A 22,817-nucleotide genomic window follows, 5' to 3' on the forward strand; every position below is an offset into this window, starting at 1 on the left:
TCTCTGCTGCATTTTCTCACTACGAGGTCCCAACACTATTTGAAAAATGTGAGATTTGCATTCCAGCATCCAGTGGCGGGGTCCAGCCAAGGAGACGGCACATTGGATCGATGCAAACATGAATTTCTTGGAACACGTCGCGTAAACAGATGAACTTCCAGAAAGGAGGACTGGGAGTATTTAAATCATCTCCAGTATGAAAAAATAAAAATCAGAATCCCTCATAAAACCGAAAACAACGCCTAGCCTTTCAGAGCAGCACGTTTAGAGCAGCCTTGGAGAAAAGTTTATCTTGGATGTGGTTTGACTTAAAGTCAGTGAAAAGCCAGTGGGTCCAGGGGCTCTCCCAGGCTGGTCCACCCTGCAGCAGCACACCCGTGGGGAGATGCTCTCCTGGTGCCTGGACAATGGCTCCAAGTGAGCACCTCCGCCAGCTCATTTCTGCTGGCCACCTATTAGAAAGGACATTCTAGTTGTGCAAAAAGCAACACAAACAGCACCAGGAGTGCAGCTGGGAACCTTCTGTTATTCCCCGGGAATTAAGACTGGAGAGAAGTATCCACGTGGGACAGTATTTAGGGCTGCTTGTGCAACTGCAGCCTTTATCAGGCATTTGCAATCCTCCCCGGGGTCTGCTCCAAAGCCTCTTGACATGAACGGAAAGACTTTACTTCAAAGGGCTTTGAATGAGGGCGTAATTTTCTGACTGGGGTAGCACAACAAGAGCTAGGAGGGGTGGGCAGCCCAGGGAGACAAGGATGGTGGCTTCCTCACCCAGCTGCTATTCTTTAGCAGTGGAGCTCGGAGCACCACGAGAGACGGCGCTGGGTATGGTACTGGTTATATCGATGTCCATCATCCCAGCCAGGGGCGTACACGAAAGCAGCATCCGCTCGCTGAGGACAAGACAGTGCTGGCACGAGGGGCGAGGCGCAGCACACCCGTGTGGGACCTGCCGGGAGCTTTTTTGGGGCAGGGCACCCGTGCATGTGCAAGCCTGTCTGTTTGCACAGTGGTGAGGAACAGTTACTGCTGCAATGTGTTTTTCTGCAGCATCCGTGACAAAAGTTCTCCAAAGGAAACCCAGGAGGTTGGGGGGAAGCCTCTACATAACTCCTGATGGTGATGCACAGACCTCTCCGGTCAGCAGCACCTCTGCACAGGTCCCCCTCGCTTGACCCAATTATTTTCTCAAACTTTCTTCTAAAATAGGTCCTGAGGACTTGCCACAGGACAAGCTACAGCTCAGATCAAATCCAGGCCCTTTCTTGTTCCGTGAAACGCTGCATTACCTGGGGTGGAGGGAAATACACCCCCTCAGGGGTGCACACACCTCAGGGAAGGGGGTGCAGCTCAGCACCCAGGGGCTGCAGGACCGACCCCTACTTCTGCTTCAGTTTCTAACCCAGGCAGGGTGACACCGAGCAAGGGAGTGACAGTGGCCTCGGGAGAGCCCCAGCACCCTGCAAACACCCCTCGCATGCACCCACAGGTCCAAACCCAAAGCCAAACCTGTGGCTGCCAGGTACCGTCCAGCTCAGCGCAGTTTTCTGTGACCAAAAAAATTGAGGCTCCCAGAGGTTAAACGAAAGGAAAAAAAGGATGAGAAGATTTGAGGAGTAAGGGGTGTCACGCAGGTCCAAATAATTCATGACCAACCAAGCCGAAAGGCGGCCCCGCACCGTCTCAGACACACCAGTTCAAACCCCAATTTCCCCTGAGCAGAGGACACCTCGCAGTTAGTTAAGCAATTCGGTGTGCCCAAATACCTGCCGACCATCTGCGGGCAGGCCTGCTTCAGCGAGAAACGCAGCAGGTACCCCACAGCCAGCAGGAACTGCCCCAAGCATTGCTTCACACCACAGAAAAGCATCGGTTCGGGAAGATCCCACCTAGTCCTGGTTAGTAACGCTGGCTGCTCACAGCCCGGTGGGTGCTTTGCGGTCCGGCCTCTGCACTAACAAGCTCACAAAAGCAAATGGACGCAAGCGGCCAGAAGTGAATGGAGACAACACTGTGACAATTACATGCTCATCAGTTTGACAGTTTTAAGACAAATCGCTTGGTTCATGCCATAAAAATGGAAATAGCACTGACTGTATCAAACTGACCATACCTAACTCCTGACTAGACATGTCCCTACCATTTTTTGCTTTAATCAGTCCAGTTCTGCATTAATTCAGTCTGAAATATGCCTGTTTTCTCCATTTAAATAAAATTGACGTGTTCCCTCTAGGAACAGCCTTGATTTTCTTTCCACATTCTCCAGGCACACATTCCTGAGATGGGAGAGGATGAGGTACAAGCAACCTGGTGAAAAACAGCGGGTGCCATTGGGGAAAATTTCAGTGCCATTAATCAAAAAGGAAATTTCAGTTTAAATAACGTAATTAATGAGCATCTCTGACATGTACGCATACAAATGCATCCACATAGGTAACGCATGGACGAACACACAGTGTACACTCACCTAACAAAGAAGAGGAGCCTCTGCACATCAGTATGCTGCTCCCCAAAGCAATGAACAGAAGATAACAGCAACGTAATGACACCACTTCCCTCCCCACACCGGTACTCCCGAAGGCTCTTTTGGAAAGCTTCCCTCCTGCAGTCACTCCAGGTTGATTTATCCCCTGTCTATCACACCCCACCAGGCAGCTCAGAGGACGGCGCTGAAGCCGCTTCCAGAGCTCCCCGCTCTCCGCAGCAAGCCCGACGCGCCCCGCTGAGCCTGGGCAACCTAACGGCACTGCAAAAAAATCAACAAGCATCCCCCTCTCCCACCCATGAAATCCAGGCTGCCGCAGGGATCACAACAACCCCATGGGCCAGCTTGCAGTTTCCAGCCAGAGTCTTTCACCAGCAGCAGGTCAGCAATTTCTAGTCATTGCCAGCTTCTTCTGGAGCTTGTGGGAGAAGTTGAGGAATCTTCTCAGATTCCAGCACGGATGGAAAGGCTGCAGCAATCTCCGTCACCCAAGAGTCATGTATTTCCCTCAGACAGCCCTGTTTCAAGGCATGCTCAGGTGATGGTTAAGGCCACACATATATACCTCCTCTTTTAAGTGCCATTTAAACAGATGACCCCATTTCAGTCCTGCCTTTCAAGGTATTCTTCCATGAGCCAACAGAATTGATGTCTGCTTCCACATTTCCAACAGCCCAAAGACTTGTGGTTAGCTCAGCAGCCCTTGGAGGCTCCGGGGCTGCCGGAATACCAGAAGCTGCTGTCATCAACTCATCCATCATCACCCTTTCTGATGGGAGCAGAGATGCTGAACGCAAGCAGAAGTGAATAGACACGGATTCAAGCCAAGGGGACATGATGCACCCTGCACTAACAGGTTAGGAGGAGGTAGTTACAGATTTATAGCATGTTGACTACTCTGCTGTGAGTGTCTACCTATATGCATGCTCTTACCCTCACAACTCAAGGCAATGTAAATACAAAGAACCTTATCCTACTTGGAAAGCCATGGGGATAGGGCTCCTTGTATCTGCAGAATTGCTTTCACACACTCCTAACCCCTAATTACAGTCACATGGAGCCTGGATCTGGGAGTGCAGAGGGTGATGGAGGAGGTTGTGCGAACCGTGGTCATCTCTGGGAAACAGCACGGCTGACCTGCTCATAGTGCTCCTCTCCACAGCTGGCGTGTCCCTCACAGCGTCGGCACTGCCGGGCACCCAGGAGCACAACGAACAAACAGGTACGACGGCACTGCCAAGTGATATTATTCCCCAGAGGGAGGAATATTGTATATAAGACGGTATAATTTTATATAGGCAGGAAGGTATAATAATATATATATTTCGTGTATATATATTATACATATTATATACATCTCTACACTCCCTGTATATAACATTTATATTATAATACATATACGTATATGCAGAATTATATTATATGTACCTATAGACTTTTATTATATATACTTCCTGACAAAATTACTAATTGTTGCCTGCAAAGATGACAACAGCTGACCCAATTTGCTCCCAAACCCATTCAGTAACTGCAAAGGAAGCAGAAAATACACACTAATCAGCTGATCATGTTTCTGCCACAACATAACTAGTGTCTGGGGAAACCCCTCCAATACCTTCGTCTTGATACTTAAACGGCAGCAGACCTATAGAATTTGACTGGCACATACGCTCCCAGGCAACATACACAGTGAATGACAGCTAATGGAAATAGAGAAGGAAAACAGACTAAAAGCAATTTAATAAGCATTCCTGACTAGACTGCGGCAGAGGGAAGGGAAATAAGGTGGTGAAATGAGTACGCAAAGAAAGCAGATATTAAGAGTTTACAGTATTACTTTAAAAATTCTGAAGTCGAAAACCTTAGTTATCTTTCGCAATCCCATTACCTCACCTGATGATCTCAGTTAAAGAGAAATAATTAGAGTTTCAAACAGTAAAGTTACAGAATTAGAATAAGAACTCACTAAGTTTTTGCACGCAGCATGTAATTGGGACAGCAGCTTTTAAAAACGTAGCTCTTGGCATGAAACACCTTGAAATGTATTTTTAAATAGCTAAAGGCTAAAGGTCAGGAAGTATTACAGCACTTCCCTGTAAAGACTCATTTTCCTTTTTGGCCCCTTCATTCCATTTAGGAATATTTTTTTTTGGTAACTGTCCTGTTTGCAAGATAAGAGTCAGGCTGCCAGTCCCATGGACAGGTATACAATTAGTGGTCACAGCGACCACCAGACAAACATTTCTACTGGCAGCATTTTGCAAAAAAAGTTGTATTTTAAAGCCAGGAATTAAAAAAAAAAAACCAAAACCAACAAAAAAACCCAACAACTAAGCTATTGGGTACCCATAGCTTAATAGCCAGCGTTCCTGGATCCAATCTCACCACCGCAGATTAGCTGGCTGAAGAGGAGCTCTTACAGCTGTTTACAAGATGTCTCAAAAGTGAGATCTATTGCTTTACCCTTTCCCTTCTGCACACCATTCGCCTTGCTGGAAAAAAACCCATGAAAGCTATTACGCTGTCAGGGAGCATGGTGTTAGGAGCATTAGGAGGTTTTCTTTGGAGAGCTGTGGCTGTGCCTACCAGTAAGTGAAAACCCAGGAAAGTAGACGTGGAGAACCAAAAGCCAGGGTACCTCCAGAGACACAGACGAACCGTGGGGCTCAGGAGCCTCCCTCACCCCATCCCCATCTCCGTCCCCATCCTCATCTTCCGCCCCGTGGGGCGGCAGCCGCCCCAGGCAGAGCTGGCAGGAGGAGGGACGGGAGCAGCCGCGGAGCACACGGGCAGCACCTGCATCCTCAGCTCAGCATCACCAGCTATAGCTGGAAGGTGAAGTGTGTGCTCAACCCCACAGCTTGCCTCCCCCAAAACGGGACCAGCATGGCCACGCTAAAGGAAAAAGGGTCAGCAGGGAACAGGAGAGCATCATTCCTGGCCGCACCCATCAAGAGGTTCAAGGTCATGCACCGCTCTGGGGCTTCTCACAGCCCAAAGCTGGTCCCTGGCACAGCAGCTGTGCCTGCAAGAAGGCAGGGTCTTCCCCTGCATCTGTAAGCATCCTTATTTCTCTCTTAAACACTTAGGACAGATGCAGGCACTAAGCAGACAACAGCTATCTATGCATCCGACATTAACAGGTCTTTGACACACCTTGTTCTCTAGAAAGCGTAAGTCTATATGATAAAATGTGTATTTGATAAGATATATTTATATCTAAACTCATAAGCAGTCCTCAGGGAGCAGGCAAAGATATTTGCAATTTCTCACAAACCAAGGAGACCCAATTAAATTATGGGCAAGGATCTTCAGCAGCAACAGAAGGATGCGTTTTCACCCCGAAGCACACAGTTAAGCTGTGTAACTCATCGCTTACGGATGGTGCGGATGCCAGAAGCATGGGTCGGCTCCCAAAATGACACAATAGATTCAGAAAGGAGAATCATTTTTGTTACAGACAAAGAGCCTGTGCCATGCCAGGCCACGCAGCGAGGGACACGTAGCAGGACACCAGCTGGGGGCTTGGGGCTTTTTAGGGAGAGCACTTTCAAGCAAGGCTCCCTGCAACACAGAGCCCATGCAGGGACCCAGCACCCACCGAAAACAAGAAGGTAACTGAAGGGACAGAAGGAACAGTGCTGCTCTGTTGAGGGTACGCAGAAGCCAGCAGGGTCGGAGACTTATTTCCTACAGTGTCGAAGAGCTGGAGAGTCACATATACCCAAAATACGCTTGGCATGGGAGCCCTCGCTATCCTCACCCACCCCTTTGGCACAGGACGGTGTCAGGAACAGGCGAGGGGGTGGAATAGCTCCCTTTCTGTGTCACAAAAAGCACGCAAGACAACCGAGGTCTGCCCACCTACCTCCTTGGAGCACCAGGCACACTTGGGATGGATGAGGAGACACTCTTCGCAGGACGTGGCGCTTCCGCTCGTGCACAGATTGAGACCTTCAGCAAGAGAGAACGACAGAGAGCGGGATGAGCTGAATCGTTACTTCACTCCTGAACGGTGCTGAGGGGTTTCCTGAGATATTCTTAACGTTAAACATACTCTAAGCTCAAACAGTGTCAAGAACAAAGAATCTCCCAGGACCTTAAAAGGCTGCAGAAGGAACAAACCTGTAAGGAGCTCTTGTTTCCTTCTCCTTCCCCAAGAAAAATGAAAAGGTCAGAAACTGGTTTTGGGGGGCTGAGAACCACCAAAATAAGACTCCAGTGATTTTTCTTCCCTCTTTTTCAGTGGTTTCAAAGAGTTAATCAAGGAGTTTATCTATTCACCTTCCTAATGAAATACTTCCATCACTGTGGACAGGAGGCAATAGCTGTTTGACCGGCCTGAAATACAGGGGTGGCTGTCCAAACCCCCCCCGCCCCATAATTCGGACTCTTAAAGTCACACCAGGCACATCTTCTGAATTTTTCCAGTCAAATATATGGGGACTCGCTCCCTAAAATTTTCATCTTAAAGCAGCCTTGGAAGACACTCATTTTTCCCTTCCACACGGGTGAATTCCATAGTGGATTCATGTCACACTAAATTACTTTAATTTATTACGGGATTCATTTCCACAGGATATCCAGGTTAGGGCGGGCAGTGTGTTTGCACTGGGGCACATCCAAGGCTGGCCAGGGTGGAAGACCTCGGCCACAGCCGAGGGCTCTCCCTGCCCACGACACCGGCAGGGGCTCTGCACCCACCGAGGCAACAGCAGCCAGAGTAGCGGTGATGCCCTCTGCTCCTGGACCGCCAGGGTTTAGCAGCGCAAGGGGTACCGAGAGAGTTTTGCTTGCAAAATCTACGATTTAGGCTTTGGGTTTTAACTATAAAGTGGAACCACACAAGTTAAGCTGAAGCAAACATCAATGGTATGGGCTCTGAATGCAGCAGCTTGTTTAAGCATGCCTGTGGCTATGAATGTGCCCTTCAATCCCACCGATGCCCCAGCTCCCCCGGGTGCAGCTATTAACCTCTACTGTCAATAACTGATTAAACAAATCTTCAACCAAGGATTCAGCACAGAGGCTGCACACTCCAAACGAAACGCCTCAGGCCCAAACTCTGAATTTACTATTTTTTCCATCCCAAATGTCAATAAAAGCATTGTCAGGCCTCTATTTTCAGCCAGTTGCATCTGGAGATGCCATTGCACCATGCCTCTGCTGGGTATAATCTGCAGACACCATTGCACCACGCCGCTGCCGGGTATAATCTGCAGATTGCACAGACTTGCCGATTGCTGCTGAAGAGCCACACCAAGTTGTCTCCTGTCCCAAGATTTTTCTGTCCCAAGAGCTTTGGAAAAAGGATTTTTGCTGTACCCCATATGAATATTTCACCGAGAAATGAAAAGCGGTGGCTGCCTGGGTCGCTCCTGTACAGGGCTGGGCTGGGAGTGCAGGAAGCAGTGAATCAAGCTGGACAGCTGGAGGAAAACTTAGCGCGCCCTAGGCTAAAAGCAAAGAGAGGATAAGTAGGTCCTGTCAGTAGTTCTCGGCCGTCGCCGAGGCATGACCGTGTCAGAGCCCTGCGCTGACGGGTCTCTGCTTCCCGCAAGGTGGTTAACTCTAACCCGGGAGCACGAAGCCCCGGACTTTCTCTATGGCTTTCATTCAGACAGGCTGCTTGGGCTCATTCATACTGAACAAGAGCCTTCTTAAGTTGGTTTTTTTTTTTTTTTTTTCCACTGGCCATTACCACATACCCAGGCGTTTCATTCCTTGTTCACATTCAGAAGTTATATTCTAGCTCCTGGACACTGCAAGAGCTCAGAACATAAATATGTAATATAAAGTAAAATGTAGCTTGTTCCACTGAGTTACAACTTACACAGAGATTAACACTTGCATTTCCAAACCCTACAACACAGCTGAAAGCTTTTCCTCAAGAGCTGCTGCTCTGGTAGCGGTGCGCTGGGTAACACAGCAAAACTAATGGGCTTTATAAAGCAAACACTTGCATTCGTATCCTGGCTACCCAGCCCTGGCTCTCCCACGGCTTCACTCGCCCGTCTGCATGGAAATAGGATAATATTTACCTCCATTCCTGACTGCTGGATTTTTGAGAGTTTACTTAGTAATGGTAATATCTGAATGAAAAAACAAGGTCTCCTCCTTCCACCGGGTGCCATGACCAAAGCGGTCCATGCTCCTGCGGCCAGCCATGGGGTGACTTTCCTCCCGGTGGCAACTTTTGAAGTTTTCAAGTATGTTTTTCTTTCCACTTTGGAGCAAAACCAAACCATTTCCAACATTGTCGTGAAAACAGAGCTTTGTGAAGCCCTCTGATTTTGGACTGAAACCCGAGCTTTTTGAATTGGAGTGAAAACACGCAGGATTTTCCAGATGCAAGTCTTTGCTGTGCTTGATTCAGTGCAGCCTTTTCTGAAATGGGCAAAGGAAGGACCTGAAGATGCTCATGCTAGTCCAGATCCTTCCAGATGCTGGGGCAAGTCACCAGGTAAGACTGGAAGAAACTCAGTCTGCTACTTGATTCTGATATATTTAATGAAACCACTCCTAAACTTCAACTAAAGTTTTTATAATGGGGGAAATTCCATCCAGGATTTAGTTGGGATTACTCTGGAGGAAAATAATCCACCTCCCCTGGACCGCTGAGTTCCACACCCCACGTATGGTCCTTCACGCTAACTCCTAAGCCCTGCACCTTACTTCATTTTACAGAGCAGTGTCCAGCAGGCACGAAGAGCATCTCCAAATGACATCCTTCCCTTGGGCTGAGCTGCAGGAGAGCCCAAAAAAGCAGAGGAAGACAGTGCATCCCACTAGACATCTGAGATCAACCTACTGATGCAAAGCAAGATAGGAAACTCTCAGGAAAGGTACTCAACAAATTTACTCATAAAGATGCTCCGGGCAATTAGACCTCATTTTAAACCTGTTCTGCAAGAAATCCTAGTTTGGGTAGCTCCTCAAACTGAGATGAATGTACTGGCTTGCTCAGGAAAAGAAAAAAAAAATTGAAAAAAAAAAAAAAGTACTTTATTCTTTATCCAGCTAAGGGTGAAAACAGATCGTTTTATTTATGCTTGCAATAAGCATTCTAACAGTCTCATCCCTGAGACAGTCTGCTGCGCTATTAAATCATCAATTCTAAGGATCAGACCCACTAAATAAATAAAGAAAGCTAAGAAAACCTCTTCAGCATTTTTGCAGTCGCGTGCCACGCCACTCTGTAAGATGAGCCTCTTGTTAAGACAACTCTTTACAACATTCAGGACTGAGAATAAGTACCAGAACGGTGGACTCGGGCATTTTGTGGGCTCCCTTTCTATAAAAAGTTTTGCCGAGTGCTCAGAGAGGAGAGAAACCCCATTTCCAGGGCCACTGGAGCAGAGTCACACGCTGCACCGTGGTCTCCAAGTGTGTCCAGGAGCCAGGAGAACATCCCTGCTGGGGACAAGGACCACTGCCCGGGCACAACGTATACGTGAGGGAGCGATATAAGGTGAGAGCGTGGAGATTGGTCACTGGCAGAGCAAACGCTGGTGGTTTTATGCTGCTGTTCTTCATCCAACCAATTCGTACACACTGCTCAGGCAAACATCCCAGCGAAGTGCTTTTCCCTGAGTATCAGTAGTTATAGCTGGTTCCATCAAAGCGTATGTACATATAGAGAGAGGGGTATATGTAGCAGTTCCACCCTTTGGAACGTGAAGGTGTAAAATCCCGCACGGCAAAGCCCAAGGATGCGCTCCGTGCCCAACAGCGCTGCTGGAGCGCGGCTCCCCACCGCCCCGCAACCGGGGGGGGGGACGCGGGGCGCAGACCCCAGTGCGGCTCGGGGACGCCCCGGGGCTGGAGGGGGAAGCGCAGAGAGCCCCGGCACCGGCGGCCCCCCCCACACCCCCGGGGGTGGGGGGCAGGGACCCGCGTCCCGCCGGCACCGGGGCTGGAGGGGGAACGGGCGCACAGGCAAAATACGGCGCAAGGCGCCGGCGGGGAGATGGGAGCGGGGCTGAGGCAGCCGGAAAGGGGGAGGGAGAGGAGGAAAAAATAAAAATCTCAACAAAAGTGCACCGAAGCGGGTCTGGGGGATAAGCCGCCTTCCGGGGCGGCGTTTGCAGGGCCCGGAGCGGCGGGGAGCGGAGCGGCCCTTACCTCTGCCGGGCTGCAGCGGGGCGGCCAGGAGGAGGAGGCGGAGGAGGAGGAGCGGGGGGGGCCGGCGGGCGGCGGCGGGGGCCGGCAGCCCCCCTCGGCGGGGCATGGTGCGGGCGGCCGGGGCGGCCGGGCAGCCCTTCCCGGCCGGGCCCTCCCCGCCGCCTTTTGTGCGGCCGCGGCGGCGGCGGCGGCGGAGGAGGAGGCGGGGGCGGTGCCGCGGAGCTGCCCCGGGGGCGGCGGGAGCCGCGCTCCGCTCCGCGCGTCGCGGCGGGACGGGGCGGGACGGGCGGCGTGAGCGTGTCGGTGTGTCGGTGTGCCGGTGTGCCGGTGTGTCTGTCCCGCTCCCGAGGGTGCGCTGCCACTTCCCCGCCCCGCCGCGCAGGGAGGCGTAACCCTGTCCCCCGCGGGCGCGGAGCCGGCACACGCGGGCACGTGTGGATGCGTGTGCACAAGGACACACACACACACACACACACACACACACACACACTCTCTGCATCTGCACACACGCCCACATTCGTACCCACACGCACACGTGTATGTGCATGCCCGTGTGTGTGTGCTCACATCACGTGTACATTGCACGCGCATTTCACACACGCACATGCATACACCCACCTGCATATGCTTACATACGTGCGTAAACCTGCACATGGATGCATGCACACTTGCACCGACAGAGATGCATATATACAGGCACACCCAGACACATACGTACAGGCAGACGTGCACAGTGTGCACAGTGTGCACAGACGCGCGCACTCACGTACCCACAGGCACACAAATGATGCCCGCCCTCCTCTCCTGGCTCGCAGCAGGGCTTGCACCGATGTCCCCACGGGTCAGTGACCGCTCTTACGTGGCATTTTCTCTGCGCAAACAAACTGTGTCCGTCTGTTACAGGGCTCCCGAGGCAGGGGCACCCGGGCAGCGATGCCCTGCCTGCCGGCTTTTTGGCACTGTCCACACACCCACCGCCTGTCCCTGGCGCGATGGGACATCAACATTTCAGATCTAAAGGAAACAGCAGGTTTATGTGTTTGGGTTGCTGGGAAGCTTTCTGTTTTCTTCCATTTTTAGAAGAAATCATAAATCAACCGTAGAGCTGATCGCTGATTTTTAAAGGCAATTTATAGTAACAGTTAATACCCGCGGCTTGCAGTCCTTTGTGCCACTTACAACGTCTACTAGATCTCACCATTAGATTTTGCTTAAAACGCACACCCTGAATCCAATATGTTGCATTGCCGTTCTCAGGAAGACGTGATTAGCCGTAATGCCACCTGCCAAAATTTCCCCTTATTTGCACTGATTTCTGATGCTGCTTTCATAAACCTCCCTGGTTTCATCAGCCTCTCCATACCCCAGGAAGACACCAGGTTTGTGTTTAAAGTGACTATTTGTTGTCTTAGGAAATACCTGCCTACACAAGTTGTAACATTTTAACTGCTCTGGTACTGCTCAATCAGAGTAACTCCTGGTGTGGCTGTAGGAGCATCCCAGCCGGTAACCAGCGCAAAAACATCACTAAACGTCTCACCAAAAACTGCTGCTGTGGTAGGAACGGGGTGCGTGGGCCAGGCTGTGACCTACAGGTCGCCCTCGAGCTGTTGGCTGTGTGTGGACAAGGGGCAGTGTCTGTGATCCCTGTTATCCCAAGAGTGCAATAAGGTGCATGCCGTCACCCTTTATTAGTAATAAAATTAACACCGGCCACGTTGTGACTGACCTGCAAATGGAAGATGTGGTGCGTGGGGACTTCAAGCGGGTTATTCTGCTGTGGTGTATTTTTGGCATTTCTGTGAAGAGAAAGAAAATTAAATGCAGATCCTACGTTTGCATGAGATAAAACACCTGATGTGAGCCTTAGTGCCCAGAAAAGTCTCACGTAGACCTGAAGTCCCTTCTCAGATTTTCTGGCCATGCCCAAGTACCCTGAGACACAACCACATGTGCAAACGTACATAGATATACTTGTGTCTGAGAGCTATAATTATCTTGGTTGTAGGAGCAGGGAGACCCTCGTCCCTCATCTCTAGTCCCTTGTCCCTGTGTCCTGCCATGCCACCCAGGCAGCTCTGGGGGTAAGGAGCATTTGCACAAGGGCAAGCGGTGAATGAACAAGAGGGAGAAAGGAAAAGCAGGGTCACAGGAGGAGGAAACTTCTCAGAGGGAAGAAAACCACCTAGTGAGACTCAACTGTGGCGTCTCAAGTAGCAGAGAAGAGGATTTGAGGAAGAGGGGGACGGGATGGCATTCAGAAGGAGTGTATTGCCACAGGACCGGAGCCAGGCGAGGCGTAGGAGCTCACCAGTCACCAGTTATATTCAGCCGGGCTCCGCCGAGGTTGAGTGCCTGCCCTTGCTTTCCATGGGCCCTGTGGCGTTGCCACAAGCACCTGCTGCTCGCCATGCCTAGGCTGACCTCGCCACGCAGCCCCCGTGAGAAACCCCTGAGAGAAGGGAGAAGGTAAGGAGCTGCTGCTACACATTTTTTGAGCCATGGGCTGTTGTCGGTGCTCAACATCTGCTATCAGTCCTGTACCCTTATCATCATGTTTTTCAAGACAAACCCTTGTGAAGGTGCCACATTCACAGGTCACGTATCTCATCCCAGTAGACCACTGCTGACCCACAGACCATGCTGTGGGCCCAGGGCTCTACAGGCAAAGACCCTGCAGAGCTTCAGGGGAGGAAGTGCCACAGCTGCCCTGATGAGAACAACATTAATAGCCTTCTCCAAAGCCAGCGTTGCGCTCTTTCCCCCACACGCAGCAGCAAAAGGGGATGTAATTGCAGGAAAGACCAAGTGAGCAGCTGTAACCTCAAACGGGGGACTTTGCAGTGGTTGAACATGGTTGAATGTGGTGAATGCACCCACCTCAGAGCGGGCAGCTCAGCTCTGGAGCAAGCAGGCAGCCTTGCATCCCCAAGGTCAGGTGCGGACCAAGAAATGAAGCGTCACCAGAGGCGATGTGTGGCCTGAAATGAGGTCCTCAGAGATGCTGTTTGTATTAATCCTTCTGCTTAACCATGATGAGGGTGCTGGACTGATGTGTGCTGTCTGCTTTTCTGGAGTCAGGAACAGGGTGACAGTAGATGCCCGAAAAGAAGATTGCCTCCACACACAATACCAGATAAACCCTTCTTCTTCCTCCTGGGATTCAGTCTCTGAATAAGGGACTGAGAAAAAAAGCTTTTAGTGCCCATATGTTAACAAGATTATTGAGGACAAAGGGATCATACCAACCAACGGAAGGTGAGTTTGAGGCAGCACCATGATTTTGGGATGGGAACCCAAAAAGGGCCCTATCACCTGGGGATTGGGAAAGGATGACCTGCAAGAAAGTCACTCTTGATCTCCAGGAACAGCCATCACTGCTGCCTGTGTCTTTTCTCACTTGAACATCATGTCTCCTGTCTACAGAATGCCATTCTTGAGGATCACTTAGTCCATGGGACTGAGATCCCTCAGGTTCCTCCAAGTATTTAAGTGCTACAGAGGCCCTTGAACTTGGGTTTTGAGTACCATTGCACAGTTCTGCTGGAACAGAGAGAGGAAAACCCCCGGGCTGGAAAGACCAGATCTTTGTCCCTGCTTTATTATCGCTTGCATTTTAAAGCTATGGTCAAAGCACGACATAAACCCGGTGTATCTGACCTAGGTATGCATTTGCAAGTGATGCAATTTAAATTAGATCTTTGGCTCTTTTATTATCAGTCAAAACAAATAAAACGCTTTATCAGAGATACTCTAGCTATTTTAAAGATAGGTTTTCATTGTCATGTCTTCCTCGTGGCAGGAAGGGTGGATAAAAGCATCTGAGTCATATCTAGATGTCTGCCATGGCACTGAAAGAGATCTAAATTTTCAGTGATGACTCCTCTTTCTGCACCAGTCCAAGCCATATGCCTGTCCCAGAGCACCAGCCCACGGCCACAGCCAGTTTCAGGGTGACACTCCACCTCTGCCTTGATGTTTCACAAACTATTGCCTTGATCCTGCAGTAAAATCCCAGGACATCTGTGACTTTCTCCTGTTTCTAGACTCTGTGGCATAAGTCTAGGGTTGCCACTTACTAGCAGCCATAGCTGGAAGAGACGTAACTCATTATAACCTCGTTATTGGATATAACTCATTCAACTGCCATATCTGCAGTGAGTTCAGAAGCCATAGGATTTCAAGCACAGCTTTATCCTGTGCCAGAAAGACCAGCTAAGACAGGTGAGATTACCTATTTCCAGAAGTCCCAGTGAAGCCAGTGATGGCTGGAAGGGGAATTCAGATGCAGCCTGGCCTTGGGCACTGCCGGCACGCAGCAGGTCCTGAACGTCCCTCGGTCCTTTGGTCCAAGCAGCTCTTCATACAACGAAAGATGGGCAAAACAGGAAATTAGATGATGATCAAGGTGGCCTGATTCATGGTTTTAATAAAAAGGAGTTTTGGTGGGAGCTGGGGTCGAGCAGAGGGGTAGGGTCAGGGATAAAAAAATAGAAGCAAACTTGTTTGAACCTTGGGGACCTCCACCATGTTACAAACAGTTCTTGTATTAGGAAAACACTTTCTCTTCCTTTCCAGTTCCTCACCGTGCTGTTTGCTGTGTGGGAAGTGGGAGCACAGAGACACACACCGTGGGCACCGTGTGGCTTCGCTGTCCCCACACTGCCCCCCCGCCCAAGCCAGCCCACAGGCCTGGCCGCTGGGGCTTTCACAACCATGGAAAAAGTTTGTGCCCTGCTTTTTCCATGGAAGCTACAAACAAATTCCAAGTCACACAAAATCCGTGTCAGTAATAAGCAACAATCGCATGCCAAAAAATTACAATCATGAATTTCATCATTTCTTAAACAGTACGTGCTATTCTCTGGCTAAAGATGCAGCTCATATTGCTGCTGCCTGCTATAAAAATAGATATAAAAATATCTATTTTTACCATCTAAGCACCAACCTCTGTTCTCAGCTACTTAAGAGCAACGCTACCACTCCCTACCTGCTGAAGGGAAGCATTGCAATAATGCTGGGAAGCAGAGAAGGGCGCCTAAAATCTTCTTGCCAAGTTTTGTCCCTCTCCTGCATGAAAAAAGGCAGGGTTCAGCATAAATCTCTGTGCAAGTCCATGCCTAGAGCTGCTGGGCTGGAAAGCAAGGGAGGTACACGGGGGAGACTTTCCTCATGCCCCTAAGGTGCATAAAACCCAAGTCCTTCAAACAGTGGCAATGGAGCCAGACCCAAACTGGCAAGTTTTGGTGTTCATACAGCTCCCGGCTGTATGTATCAACTGGGGGGCACTCAGCTGCCTGAGCGGCTGTTTTCAGGAGGGGCTCACTGGTGCGCTGATCTGAAACGGATGACGGATGACTCCAGCCATGGGCCACCCCGAAAAATATGCCCTGATCCCTGGAGTTAAGTAGTGTGCCATCAAAGGGATGGGCATGGGGATGCACAAGGCTGTGACCTTGTTACAGGAGAGGGTTAAAAATTAGCAGCTCACTGGAAACCTGCCTCTGGTTTCTGTTGATGGTTAACCCCAAGTAAAACGTGCTCATCAAACGGTTTTGCCTTTCGTGTGGCTTGTTCTGCAACTGTAAAGAGCCAGCTCCATCTTGTGGCCAGGGACTCTGTCAAGAGAGGAAGGAGCGGGAGGAGGGTTTGCTAGCCTGAAGGGTCCGTCCATACTGCCTTGCATGGCGTATTAAGAAATATTCTCTCTTGCTGCACATCTTGCCTCAAATAAACTGGATCCGTTTTGATTGAAAGCCACAAAAGCCAGGAGTATTTACCAGGTGCATCTAGCAGATGGTTTCTTATAAAACCCAAGTGAAACAGAAAGCCCAAAGAGATTCCCTTTATATCAGTGCATGTGGGGAAGCATCATTTGATATGATTTAATATGTCAGCAGGTAGAGCCAGCTAGGCTCAGCTCCACTCAAATCTCCAGCAAAATTCCCAGTGAATGGAGTAAAAGCCCAGGTCCCAAGCACCCGGGCAAGGAGAGTGTTCAGGAGGTACAAACGGCTTTCCAAGAAATTCACCCTGGATCTGTGTGGTTTGGGCCTCCCAATGCCTCATGCAGCTTTTTCAAATCTCGGTTGACACTTGGCTATTTAATCACTATTTGAAATAAATCACTGAACTCTGTTTTTTTTGCTTATTTTTCTGGCAAACGGTTTCTGCCCAGCATGGGCTTGCTGCAGAATCTGTTCACACCAACCTTGGAAGGACAAAACAGCTGAGAAATGATGAAAAGTCTACAAGGAAAGACCTTGCTTTGACAAGAATAATAACGTACACATGTGCAACACAAGCCCTGTTTCATTTGTAGGAATGATATATAGGCCCAGGTCCACAATTCCTCCCCAGGGACCCTTATTCCCATTAATGTCGGTACAAGTTTGGCACTGAAATACCTGCCTGGACTTGACCCCTGATTCCCACCAGTTTAAACATTCCTCTACTTGAGAGGGAATTAGGTGCCTTAGCACTATAATAACATCTTGAATTTGATGACTGTCCTGGATATTAAACATTTTTAAAAAGCTTTTGGCTGATTTACCCTATGAAAGGATCTCTATGGATAAAAGACTTCAGAGAAAGCTTTTTTCCCAAAGTCTCATTTATGTGGCAGACTTTCTTTCCCAGCTACACCCAGAGATCCATGACTAAAGGAGAGGCAGAGATTCCCTAATGTTTACCCAGGGTCACGTCAGTGGGCACAGCGCAGGCAGCAACGACACCGGCGAGGGTCTAGGGGAACCATCTCAGGAGGGCTGAGAGCTTTCCTTACCCTCCCCACCCCACCAAGAAGTGACAGACACTACTCTGGGAAGCTGTTAATGTCTCTTTAGAAAACTGACTGCAAAAGCAATGACCAAACTGGGAAAACAGCTGGGACAAATGTCCCTCAGGGTGCTTCTGGAGGTATTAATGGTGTAGACCAGACAAAGAGCACAGAAGATGCGTGGTTGTCACAGATGCCCACCAAAGGCAGTATTAGACCCTCCACAGCCCTCTCTGGAGTCTTGGGCAAAATTTCTTATTCCTCTCAGTGCCCTGTTTTCCCTTTTCTACCTTATCTGGCTCTGCAAGTCTCCCAGCTCCCCTGGGGAAATTTCTGCCATGTTTGGGCCAGCAGCTGGGCAGATATTTTCTCTCTGCTCCTCTTGATGTCACCCACTTTGGTGGGTGCCATGGGGGGACACTGCCTGGGGTTTGGGGATGGACAGAAGCAGGTGAAGCACAGCTCCTTGACAAGCTGTTTTGCTTCCACTGGGAGAGGGATGGTGGGAACTGTTGGTCCTGGTTTGTTTTTTATGGAGAGGAGAGGAACAGTTTGCTCTCCAGAGCTTGCTCTTTGGAGCTCGTGTGTAAAAGGCAGCACCTTTTGGGCTTGAAAGCAGGAAGCATTTTGCATTTCTTGAGTTATCCGCTGGCAAAAATTTCCCCTTGTTTTTTTTACGAGGCTGTTTTTAAATAACCAGTACAGAGTGCAGTGTACAGCACCTTACCCTGCCTCTTCACAGTTTATGAACAGCCAGGGCATAATTAGGGCATACAAGATGGGTTATATACACACACTGCAGGCATCACCTTTCAGCCTGTGCTGCTGTTGAATAAAGCAGATGAGTGAGTTCAGAAGGTGAGAAATGTCCCCCTGGCCCAGGCTGTCCATCCAGCCCCAGGCTCTGCTCAGGGGCTGCAACACAAGGGGCTATCTTGGGGGCCTGGCTCCTTTTACAGCCCCTTCCTCCAGCACCCCCACTTTCTCATTGTCTTGTTAGAGGGTACATCTCTGTCATGCATTTGCATCCCTGAATTTGCCTAATCTCTTTTTGAACCTGCAGACACAACGTCCGCAACCCCCTGTGGCAGCAAGTTCACCACCTGCACAGTATTTTTTTTCTGTCTGCTTTATGCTGACCTCCTTTAGCTTTGTGTAACCCCAAACTCTGGTGGGTGTTTGGCTGCCACGTGGAGTCAATGGCTTTGGAGACTCATCAATGATGGCTCAGGGTGTCCCAGTGAGTCTACAGGGTGCGATGGGCTGGCTGTGCCTGGGAACACGGCTGGGTACCGCAGCACCCCCGTACCGCTGGGCTGCATCGCTCCATTGGGTCCTCTGGATCAGTGCCAGCTGTTCCTGGTCACTTATTAACAACCACTTTATCTATTTGACCTTAACTCCTGTTATCTAGTTACTTCACTTACTTTCCTTTACTCCTGCCACCTCTTTACTCCATGTTACCTTTTCACTTTCAATTGCTCTGGCTCCTCTGGCTGATCCACTGCAGAGTGTGACAGATGTGCGGAGCTCCCCAACAGCTTCAGCTGTAAAAACAACCACAAAGAAATCACTGAGCTTCTCTGCTACATCTTCATCATCCCCGTTTGCCCCTTTTATACCCTTGTCATCAGCATTCCCACCAATTTCCTAGCTGCCTTTGTGGCTTTGATATATTTAAAGAGCCTTTTATCAGCAGTTAGAGCATCCTTTGCAAGGCAATTTATAGATTCTTACTTTTAGCCCTATTTATTTCCTGTTTAATTGTCACCTAACATGTTTTATGGGTTTCCCTGTTCTTGGACCTCTTTGGCTTTTAGGGTTGGGTTTGGGGATTTTTTTTGACTAGTTGCTGCAAAATTCAGTATCTTCAGCTCACACCCCAAAACCTAGGAGAAGTCAATTTAATCCTCCTGCAAACCCTTAATAAGCAAAGCTGCTCTGTCTGCAAACACCAGACACAAGGCTTTGAAAGAGGAAGCATTACTGGGCTAAAAAAAAAAAAAAAAAAAAAAAAAAAAAAAAAGGTGAAGGGTGGGAAACTGCAAAAAAATAGCAGTTGCCAAACTTGACAAATGACAGTCGTCCTCTCACAGCAGTGCTAGGCTTGCCTCGCTTGCCTTTCTGTGGTTTGTAGCCCTGGGCTAATGAACCCCAAATTTCAAGGAAGGTCCAGTCACCCTCCTGAGGCTGGGATGAAGCCAAGGTGGTCTCCCCAAAACCAGCTCAGGACAGTGATGTTCACCAGGCCAGCTGCCTGAATCCCTTCAGCCCTCACCTGAGGTTCCCTGCAAGCTCTCCATACTGGGGGTTTCTGTTGGGGAAGCCATTCCTAGCGAGGAGGGGAGCACTTCTTGCTGGAGGAGAGGCTCCTTTTCCCTTACACCGTTGGACGGAATGCTGTCATTCACCTTGAAAACAAGAAGCCATCGAAGTCAAAGGAAGTACACCAGAAGTGAAAAGTCAAGCCCCTGGGTCTGCAATGGTGTTTTACCTTCATTGCTCGCTCTTACTTGTTTATGCCTCCAGCCTGGCACATCACATGCAGGATCTATGTCAAAACAGTCTCCTAAAGGAAACAAGGAGTGGTTTTCACCAGCTGGTAACCAGAAAAATGCAAAATGTTTCCTGCCTTCAGGCCTGAAAATGCTGCCTTTCATGTGCAGGTTTAGATGCTGGGCTTTGCTGGGGAGTGTTCGGATGCAGGGTTTTGTGTCTCATTTTCGAGGCTGGTTTCAGGCATAAACAGTGCGAACAGCACAAGACCCATCAGGCCTGACCAAGCCCATCCTTACTCCTCCGTCCTATCACGTTACTGTGTGACAGCTCCTCTAAGGCAGCTGCCCAGACCCAGTCTCTTACACCACAGCCATCCACTGCACCATACCCCTCCCCTACCACGCCGCATCGCTTGAATATGCTCAGCTGTATCCAGGTAAATGAAGAACAGCATGTGATGTGAGCGATCCCAATATCCCCATACATGTGTGTGTGAGAACCATGCAAACCTCTGCCCCTGACTCATTTAGCATTTTTTAGTACACCCTGTGCAGATGTCCCAAGCAATCTCTCTGGTGTAATTTTTGGTCAGGACAAAAGTAGGCGGCAGACTGGAGTGGCACCGTCTTCCCACATCCTCTGCGGGTTACGTGCCAGCAGGACACCCTGTATTTCCGGGGAGCAGATCGACGGGAGATCTGGGAATGCGAAACGAGTTATGGCAGTTCCCTGCAGCCTCTCACCCTGCCTGCAGGCAGGTCCTCTCTCCCACCGACAGGTGACAGTCGCACTCAGTTCCCTTTCCCATGCCCAGTTGGATTTTGAAGGATGGCAGCTGAAACAATGCATAAGCCAAGTGGCAACAGCCATAAAACACCACAAAGAGCTATTTTCCATCATCATATTTCCCAACAGAATCACGCATTGCTAATAGCCCAACAGAAGTGAAATATCTGAGACTTTGCCCTTTCAGTACAGAATTCCAGTCCAGATAAAATAGCTGGAGCAGCCTTTGAAATGCTAAAGAGCAACAGACTTACAGTACTATCTGATAGCCCCTCCCCAGCACAGGCTAAATGAGAACTGGTTGCAGTTGCAGAAATTAGCTTTGAACTAGAGCAATGAAAATTCCTCTGCAGTTAAATGACGCAAACACCTGACTATTTTTGCTGCTTTTATTATCAATGACAGCACATGCCTAGATATCACTCCCTCAATAAAGTTTTACTGCATTATAGTTTTGTTTATCGTTCAGCTTTCAGCTGTGTTTCCAACCCCTATTGCTTTGTGAAAGAATAAGAGATAACACTTAAAAGCCTTTTCATGTGCCCCTGTAGCAGGTTACTGTTACATGTATTTTAAGGATCCTCTGCACTAAGCTGATGGAACCAGGCAATCCACCTCAATGAAAGATCGCGATGCAGGGGCTGTTACTATCGATACAGAGAAATCTTTTTATTAGACTCCACGTAACCCCAAGTTTCAGTCTGCCATACAAAGAAGGAGAGGAGGGAGTATCCAAGAAAAAAGCAGCCAGCAGAATGAAGTAGAAGTCTACACTGAGCTTCATGACCTTTTGTCATTTCTTCTGACTGTATTCCACTCATTTTTCAGTGTCTCAAGCTGTGCAAACTCCCTGGACTGTTCTGCTGGCAGCAGAACCTTTTCTTGCTGGTGAAAAATCAGGAAAAAGGGGAAGAGGAAAGGACTTAGCAGAGGGATTAGAAGCAGGGAGCATCTCCTTCATCCAGGGAGTGGGGGGGACGACACAGGGCTCAAAGAGAAAGCAGGGGGCAGCAGGCATGGGGGGACATATATTAATGAAACTGTTGGGAGAGGGAGCTGGTCCCCCTTGTAGGGCTTTTCTAGCTGGAGGAAGGACGGGGCCTCTCTGCCTCTTGTGCTAAGGGTAGCCACCATGCCTTGTTTTCCTCCTCATGGGTGAGTACTCTCAGAGGGAAAGTCAAGAAAGTAAGACCAAATCTCTACCATCCTTTCAATAACGTATCACAAATAGCTAAATCTGGCTAGCCCTGCTTGCATGGAGTAAAGGTTGCCTTGTGCATGTTGAGATGCGCACAGCCAGCGGAGGGTGGCTAAGGCCACCAGGATCTGGGCTCCTACAGACACCTGCCAACACAGGTGCTCTGCAACCAGGTGACTGCAGCAACGGGGACAGGGGTCAATTGGTAGAAAGAAACAGTGAAAACCCAGGAAAACAACAGAGAGAAAATGGCACCTTTTCTCACCAGGCTACTTCTGAACTACTGTTCCTTGCAGGCAGTTCAGAGAAAGCAGGGTCTGTCCTCTTTGCTAGAGAAGCCACAGGAGAAAGATCAGGACTGTTTCGTTCCCAATTTTCAACCACATAACTTGCAAGTGGGAGCTGATTTTGATCATCGAGAGCACTGGAACAACCCGTCTGCATGCACATCCTGGTAACCTCTACAGCCACATACAGTGCTTTCTACCACTGGCCCCCAAACTTGTCATTCAATCTGAAACACACTTCTTTTTTTAGCTGTGTGACATTAGCAGACCCATACGCACAAAGTTGCCATCACAGAGAGCAGCCCGTCCAGCATTTTCAAAGGAGACCCAGCTGCACTAACTACCCCGTTCCCACTGAAAGCAATCACAGAAAATTGGTGCCAACCTTACAACAATAAACATTTTAGCTTCATTAATATTTAATAAGATTTCTGATCAGAACCTCTGAGTGAAAGCTGGTTGCTTATTCAGTCTGTACACACTTGCATCTAAATTCTGCACAAGTTTTAACATAAAATAGTCCCTGTAATTGTAAAAAACCCCTGCTTACACCACTAGACAGCAACAAAAGAAAGCCTTAGTACTGAGGAACAATAATGTTTAATAGGAAAAGTAAATCTGCATATATAAAAACTAAACACAAAATATAACATGAAC

General features: G+C 49.2%; 1 protein-coding gene across 1 annotated transcript in view; it reads right to left on the reverse strand.

Annotated features, from left to right (window-relative positions):
- Positions 1-10,813, reverse strand: part of ITGB5 (integrin subunit beta 5) — a 61,649-nt gene extending 50,836 nt beyond the window's left edge. Inside the window, exons 1-2 of the mRNA XM_075757096.1 lie at positions 10,613-10,813; positions 6,357-6,442 (exon numbers count right to left, since the gene is read on the reverse strand). Coding sequence (XP_075613211.1) covers positions 6,357-6,442; positions 10,613-10,718 — 192 coding nt within the window. The 5' untranslated portion in view covers positions 10,719-10,813. The remainder of the gene's footprint in view (positions 1-6,356; positions 6,443-10,612) is intronic.
- Positions 10,814-22,817: the final 12,004 nt, after the last annotated feature.

The sequence above is a fragment of the Balearica regulorum genome, chromosome 6 (genome assembly GCF_011004875.1).
Source record: "Balearica regulorum gibbericeps isolate bBalReg1 chromosome 6, bBalReg1.pri, whole genome shotgun sequence".
NCBI lineage: Eukaryota > Metazoa > Chordata > Aves > Gruiformes > Gruidae > Balearica > Balearica regulorum.